The 7,990-nt window shown below is 40.0% G+C and overlaps 1 protein-coding gene across 1 annotated transcript; it reads right to left on the reverse strand.

The window, feature by feature from the left end:
* Positions 1 to 2,278: 2,278 nt before the first annotated feature.
* LOC311503739 (sialic acid-binding Ig-like lectin 7) lies at positions 2,279 to 7,454 on the reverse strand (the record flags this gene model as incomplete). Its single annotated transcript, XM_084566613.1, has 6 exons — positions 2,279 to 2,485; positions 3,048 to 3,127; positions 3,231 to 3,491; positions 3,597 to 3,902; positions 4,283 to 4,633; positions 7,409 to 7,454. The coding sequence occupies 6 exons, from the start codon at positions 7,452 to 7,454 to the stop codon at positions 2,279 to 2,281; spliced, it is 1,251 nt and encodes a 416-aa protein (XP_084422739.1).
* Positions 7,455 to 7,990: the final 536 nt, after the last annotated feature.

Consider the following 7,990-nt stretch of genomic DNA (forward strand, 5'->3'; position numbering starts at 1 on the left):
TTCTGGTCCCGATCGACTTGTGCCTTGGATTATACATATGTTGTTTTTCAGAATAAAAAATGATTTTACATGTCAAGAATGTCACAGTTTGTCACAAGATAGTTAAATAAAACGCTATGGAAAATACGTAATTAAACGAACTACAAGTCCCGCATGCTGGCGCGTACAGAACCGACCAAAACTCTCTTCGTGTAACTACAGCTCTCGACATGACCCGATTTATAATGATTTTCACCTCGTTTATATGCTTCTGCCTTCGTCCTGGAAGAAGACGGTAAAGCTCAACAAGGAGACAGCCATAGTTCTCTAGTGACGTACATTTTTCGAGATGAGAGATGTAGTTCACTAAGCGATCTCATACAAAACCTAATGTTGTTCAGCTTATTTACGTCAAATAATTTATCTCTTGACGTGAAAAATTATCTTTTAAATTCACACACATCATATGTGAAATTCATGCCACAATTCGAACGGGACCAAAAAAGAATTATGATCTCTCCATAGACTGCCGTTCATATTTTTTCGAAAGATAGGTCCCATGACCCGGAAGTAGAGGGGCGGGACTTCAGCTCTCTATTAAACCCCCTACCAGGAAGTTCACCCAGCAGCAGGGAGACATGATCCTATAACACATGGATGAAAACACACTCGGTGAGCCCTGCTGTTCTTATTTATTTATTTTTTAATAAAGAGGAATCTGTGAGGTAAGAAACCTACCTGCTGGACAGTATTTCACACTAAGGCTGCAACACTTGAGGGGCAACTGCTGGTTGGGTGTAAGGCGGGAGGTTTGATTCTCAACATGAAGGTTAGATTTCTGAGAGAAAGGCAAACATCTCTGCCTCCAACACGACAGTGTCCAGGGCATAGACTGTATATACGTATGGACAACGCGTCCCCACTTCCTCACATTGGCCAAACTGACCACCATTGACTGTATATTCTAGAAACTGACGCTAGTTTTCCGGGGATACCAGCGGCGCCATCTTGCGAGTTTGAAGCCAGAGTCTGCGCAGTACACCTCGCGCAGAGTGGCACCACGTGCAGAGCCGTTATTGATGACCCGGCCACACTTCGGCCAGACTTACTCCTTTAATTAACAGTGCTCTGCTCTACATCCACCAGTTACAATGAAATATTGCATTATACACTGTATTTATTTATTTATTTATTTATTTATTTATTTTATTTATTACAACTTTCACTCTCCGACTGATCGTGTCCTGGAGCGGTTGGCATGGCAACTGGTAGTCATCATGAGGTCACTTCCTGTTTCTATAGCGTCAAACTAACTACTACGAAACATATCAGAAAACAAATTACATTTGAGCATGCATTATATTAACTACCCAAAATGACAGAAACTATCTTTGTAAAAAAAAAAATATATTATTGATGTGTATTTTAGTGTTTTAGTTTAGCCCAAGTCCCATCCACTAACTTGTGGAGCTTATGACCTATACTGCAGCCAGTCACCAGGGGGCGCTCCACCTGCTTTGGCTTCACTTTTGTATGCTTACACACAATATATGAAATGTTGGACCAATAAATGCAACTGAGATTTTCAAATTGCACACCAACGTTTTTATTGCGGTGCAATGAATAAACATATTTGAATCCACAAACAATGATTCTTTAATTTTTGCAGACAGTTTAAATAAAATACAGCAGCGCAGTAGTGAATGGAAAGAAGCAAATGAGCTGAAAAATCACTCACAATCGGGTCTTTGTAATTTCCTCTTTACAGCTTTGTGCATTATTTATTAGCAGTGTGTGATAGGTAGATCACTTTTGACACCACAAAGAACACATGAACACATGAAGAGGAAATGTGATAATATAGGCAGTGTTGGGCATGTTACTTTTAAAAAGTAATTAATTATAGTTATTAGTTACTTCTCCCAAAAAGTAACTGAGTTAGTAACTGAATTACTCCACTATAAAAGTAACTAGTTACCAGGGAAAGTAAGTACTGCATTACTTTTTTAAAAAATATATATAAAACCTTCGCAGCTCTTGTGGCTGGCTGACGGCGCAACGTAAATAGTAATTAATTAGATTACTCGTTACTGAAAAAAAACAACGCTGCTAGTAACGCCATTTATTTTAACGCCGTTTATTTTAATGCCGTCACTGAATATAAGAGACAAAAACATGTGAGCTGCAGCCGTGGCGGTTTAGAGTTTCCTGTCTTGAACTGGAACGTATTCTCGTCCAGGCCTCTGTGTCTTTTAGCATGAACTAACATCTTGTATGAGCTCACAATGAAGGTGTGAACTCAGTGTTTCTGTACTTGAGTGTAGAGATCCTCTGGACCGTCAGCAGTCTGTGTGAAGCTGTTTTCTGTGTGAAACACTTTGACCTGTGTGTACACTGTGTCCTGCTGAAGGCTGCGGTCCTGCACTGAGACAGAGGAAGGTTCAAGTCTCTCCTGGGAGAATTGGACGTCTTCATAATGGATGCCAAGCTCTTCACCGGATTGACTCTGTGGACATATAACCAACGATTCTCCACATGTTACTCTGATGATGAACAGCTACTGCATGTACACCTGTTCTTTAAAAGTCTGTAGATAGTTATAGATTAGATTTAAAGAATGTATGTTAGATTATAAACCAGGTAAAAGTCTAAAATGTGTTTTTATTTTTATTCTTATACATCTGTAGAGTAGCCGTTAGCTGTGCTGTACACCTGACAAACCTGACAGGAAGATAATGGCTTTTTAACTTCAGCAACGTCAGACCTCAACTCAAACAAAGATCACTTATTTTGTGTGGTTTGTGTAATCTTTACCACAGTGTCGAACAAGAGTGCCAGTAAAAAAGACCCATCCCCCACACATACCCACACACCCACCCACACACAGAAAGAATAGTGTCTTCCTACCTCTGTATATTGTGTAGTTTGATGTTTTGTCTTAAACCACCTGAAAAACTTTAGAGAGCTGTTAGAATAAATACACATGTTTCAGGTTAAAGTAATAAGACAAACTTTGTTAAATGTTCAAAGTTCATCATTTTGAGGAACTAGGGTTTAATTTAAGATACTTGCATAACAGAGATGACCAGGCAGATGACAACGATGACAATGATTACTGCAGAAACTAAAGTCCACAGCTGAGAGCTGTCTGTTCATAGAAAATAAAATCAAGTCAAACTAACGTAGACAGAGAACATCAGAGAAGAAACTGAAACAAGACGAGAGCAGTTTCAGTTCACTTCTGCATTTACCTTTAACATTACGATGAATCCATGGTGACGTCTGGTTACCAAGTTCATTTGAGGCCACACAGTAATAATCTCCTCCATCAGTCACATTGAAGCTGTAGAAGTGTACTTCAGATACGATCATGGGTCCATCTTTGCTGTTCTTGAACCAGGTGAAGCGTCTGACGGGAGGCTTGGCTCTGCTGGAGCAGGTCAGGTTCACCCAGCTACCTGCTGACAACAAACCTGATGGACTGATGGATGCTGAGGTGTCTTTAGGAGCATCTGAGGAAAATGTGACAGAGATTCATTTTATTCATCACAAACAGCTGACATCCCATGAATCATCATGTGCTGACAGGATCCAACAACAAACTCTGGTTGTCTTACATGAAACACTGAGAGTCTCTTGTGTCTCTGCTGTCTTGACGTCTTTTCCTTCATTCACAGGATATCTGACAGAACAGATGATGTTGTTTCCATCATGTTTGTCTGACATAGTGATGGTCTCCTGGATTTTAGTTGTAAAGGTCCCATCTGTGTTTTCCTCTATTTTGTTGTGAGGGTCTTGTTGGAGATTCCAGGTGAGTTGAGGAGGGGAGTGTGGACAGGGAGTGAAAGCTGAGCAGGTTATAGTGACAGACTCCTTTTCCTTCAGATCACCTGAGATTTTAATTCTGGGTCTCCAAGGAGAATCTGTGGTTTCACATCAAACACAATTGTTACACTTCCTAAAAAACGTCAGAAAATAAAGATAGTTTCATGTTTACTGTTACTGTTTTTTAGCTGTAAGACATCAAAGAAGCTGAACAGGTTCTTCCCTCAGGCGGATCAATGGACTGTGCCCCCTCCCTAAACTTACTTAAATAATGAATGAAGGGATGGATGTGGATGTTTTCTGATCAGGCTAGTCTGAGAGGCTATGGGCTAACAACTGGCTAGGGTTGAGCAATGATAATCCTACAGTAGATATTTCATTTTAAACTCAAGCCTGGATTCAGCGAGTTAGCACAACTGATTCACTTTTTATTCTCAACAGTAATATTATAGATTAATAAAACAAAAACCTGTCTTACCTTTAACTGTTATTTGAAGGTCACAAACAGCTGTTGCCCTGAACTGCCAGTTCTCAATTCTGAAGTAGTATTTGTCTGAATGACTTGTGTTTAAATTAGAAAACAGAGTGGTGCAGTGTTTCTGACTCAGGTCTCCAATAATATTCATTGGATAGATGTTAACTGACCCACTACTGTTGAAGACTACATTATTTTTATTTACAAACAACTTTGAGTCATTTTTAATCCACACTCCAAAGGTTTCTCTGCTGCTGTCAATCTTGTTTTCTGGTTTCTCACTATAGTTACATGGGATTTTCAAACAAGATCCACTCAGTGCTTCCATCTTCTTTGGTGCAGTAATGAAGAGGGCTGAATTTTCACGACAATCAGCCCAAACACCTGTAAAACCAGACTAATGATGAACATCATGTGGATCAAAATCTGCCTGAAGAGAAAGTTGATGAGACACAAACTCCAGTTCATCTGCAGCATGTTACATGTAGACCCTTTGAACAATGTCAGTAGAAAATATTTCAGACTAGAAATGATTCAAGTAATGTCTCCAAATAAAAGAGACTGAACAAACAGCTGACCTGAAAGAAAGAAGACACTCAGTAACATGTTGACTGTCACCACGTTCACACACAGGGCTGCCATAACACTCATCTCCGAGACTGGAAACAAAGACGACTATTAAAATATATCATGTGCTTCCTCTCTGTCTGTTTATGGCAATACATTATATTTTACTTGATTCGGTCATTAATTACATCTGCAGAGAATCACTTTGAAAACACGTTCAAAATAAAATTTAAATAATCAAACACGACTTCATGATAGTATAGATTGAAATGTTGCTGAGACAACATTTCATTCACACCAACTAATAAAATATGTGACATGTTTGCTCTCAGATTTTAAAGTTAAAGTATAAAAACCAACAACATTGTTCTTACCGAATGCATCCGCAGCTTAAACAGAAACAATATAGTTTTGAAATCCAGTAATTTGTGAAGTTTAGTCAGCAGCAGGTCAAATAACCAACTTCTCTGTCCGGTTGCTTTTTCAAGAAGTCTACATCCTTCCTGGTTTAACTCGAAAGAGGAAGTCTCTGTTTTTGCTGTATTTTAAACTCTCAACATCACACTTCGAAGGTGTGAATGGCTTGTTGACTCAAGGACAGTTTTTAACGCACGACTTTTGTCATGTGCTGCCTTTCCAAAAGCAGATTGAATACTTAGAAATGTAAACTGTTTAATTTAATTGCAAAGAAAATAATAATAACAACTAGAAAATTCCCGCAGGAAATTTTGAGAGTGACTCGAGGGCTGCTGCCGGGGTTATTAAAAAAAGAAAAGGAAAAAGATGTTAGCATTACCATTACTAATGTTGGCATTACCATTTGCCACGCTAACGCGTGGCGCTGACGCACTAAACTAGGCTAAGGCTAGAGATTAGCACAGTCACGCACACACACAATACGTGGATATCTTGTTACGTCACTGTATAATACCGGCGCCATCTTTAGGACCTCCCAGGGACCGCCAGTGACAGGAAGTAAACAGAAAATGCCTTCTATCTGCTGTGCTGTGGGCTGTGATAACAGCAAGTCAAAAAAAAAACGGGACATACGTTTTATAACATTCCTAAAAACGCTGAAAGAAGACATAAGTGGTTAGCCAGGATAAAAACCCACCTGCTAGGATAATAATGGCATCTCGTTTTTTTAACTGACCTTAAATTTGTTAGCGAAAACATAGTAAAGTAAATTTAATTTAGAAAGCACTTTTACAAACAGCATAAGCTGACCAAAGTGCTGTACAGTGAACGACTAAACACAGCCTAAGCTAAGCAACACATACATACAGAGAATAAGCAGAAGTACAGGGTTAAAGAAAAAAAAATGCCAGGGAGGAGGCTACCAGCTCTGTAGCACTCAGTAGCACCACCACCTAGCAAGTTAGTAGCGTAGTAAACTTAAAGGGGAACTCCGGCGCAAAATGAACCTGGGGTTAATAACACATGTGTACCGAGTTCGACCGTTCTCTGGTATTTGTTTTCATGCATTTGTTTTGTTAGTCAAATGTGACCAGTTTTCTTGCAAACCGCTAATTAGCGTACAACGCTAGCCTTCGGGGCACACCGACACATAAAAAGAAATCGCTATTTCTATACCACTAACAAGGCTCACAATATCATCACACTTACACGGTAGCATAACTAGGGTCTCTACATGTAAACCGAAGCACTGACAACTTTGCAAGTATACAGGCAGTTTATTAAAAAAGGAATACAGTACCGTTCGCGTCCGGCTCGCATATCCAAGCGGGCGCCATCTTGGGGATCTGAACTGTCTGTTGCCGGAAGAAAGCACTGAGAGCACTGAACGAAGAGAGTTCAGTTTAAACAGAAGCTTCGCCACGAGACACGACTCCCCATATAGCTTAGAGCTATATGGGGAGTCGTGTCTCGTGCGTAGCCTCGAGTCACTAATAAAAATAAGAACAGAATCACCCCTAAAACCCAAAACAGAACAGTGGCTGCTCATCTCTTATTTGTGTCTCCTGTTAACACCAAACTCAGAATGTTAAAGATAACTCACCACAGCAAAAAAAAAAACAAAAAAAACCCTAAACCCTTAAAGGAACCACATCTACCAGACAGGAAGTCATAAACACATCAACATGTAACTGAGTGTAGAACGTAGGCCTCACCACAGATATGGTGATGTTGTAGCATTAAATCAAAGGAAGCAGTGCACAGTGTGTCAATAATTTTTACTTCTACATAGAAAGAAATGAAGAAACTTCATGAGAGAAAACAGAATTAACTTTATTGAACATGTTTGTGTCCACGTAGAAGGAGTTGACCAACCACACCCCAGACCAGCTCAGCGTGTTGCTCGACCTGTGCCTGACGACCACCTATTTCCAATTTAATGGAGGATTCTACAGGCAAAAACTCAGCTCTGCAATGGGATCACCAGTGTCACCGACAGTGGCCTATCTCTACATCAGGGATGGGCAACTGGCAACCCGGTTATAACCCGGCACATAAAAATGTGTCCTCTGCGGCACTGAATCCATTGTAATGACACAGTTGGCCACTAGATAGTGCCTCTAATGCAGACGCCACCTCGTGTACGCTTCCACTGGTCTTCTCCACCAGTGAAGATGAGACACTGAGCCATGGCTAAGACCGGAGGAGAGAGAAAATTTTATCAAGAAAATCGTGTGTGTGTTTCTGTTGTTCTTGTTTCACAGTTTATTGGTCAGTTCATTGAAGTAGTCATTCTCTCAGTGACAGCGTCAGATTGCTTCTTAGGATGGTGTTTCCCCTTCATAGTCCTGTATGAACTAGAGTCTGTTCTATTTCATTCTATCACACCACTTGTTTCATGGTTTGGAATTTTGAGTGTTGTCTGGTTTTCCTTGTTGTTTCTTATTGTCTTGTTTTACTTCCTGTGTTTTCTCCTCTTTGATTGTTGAATTGGTTTCTCCTTGCATGCTCCGCACCTCATTAGTCTCACCTGTGTCTCGTTAACCCCTTTGCTCCCATGTGTGTATATATAGCCCTGCCTTTGTCTTTGTTCTCTGTCACATCGTCTGTGATGTTTCTCTGTTTGTCCTACACTTGTGCTTTTTTGTGTTCCCAAGTTCTTGTTTTGGTCCTGTCTCTTTCTTATCTTTCTATCTCTGCTGTGCCCTTTATTTATTTTTGATTAAA

Source organism: Chelon labrosus (genome assembly GCF_963514085.1).
Source record: "Chelon labrosus genome assembly, chromosome: 18".
In the NCBI taxonomy this organism is placed as follows: Eukaryota; Metazoa; Chordata; class Actinopteri; order Mugiliformes; family Mugilidae; genus Chelon; species Chelon labrosus.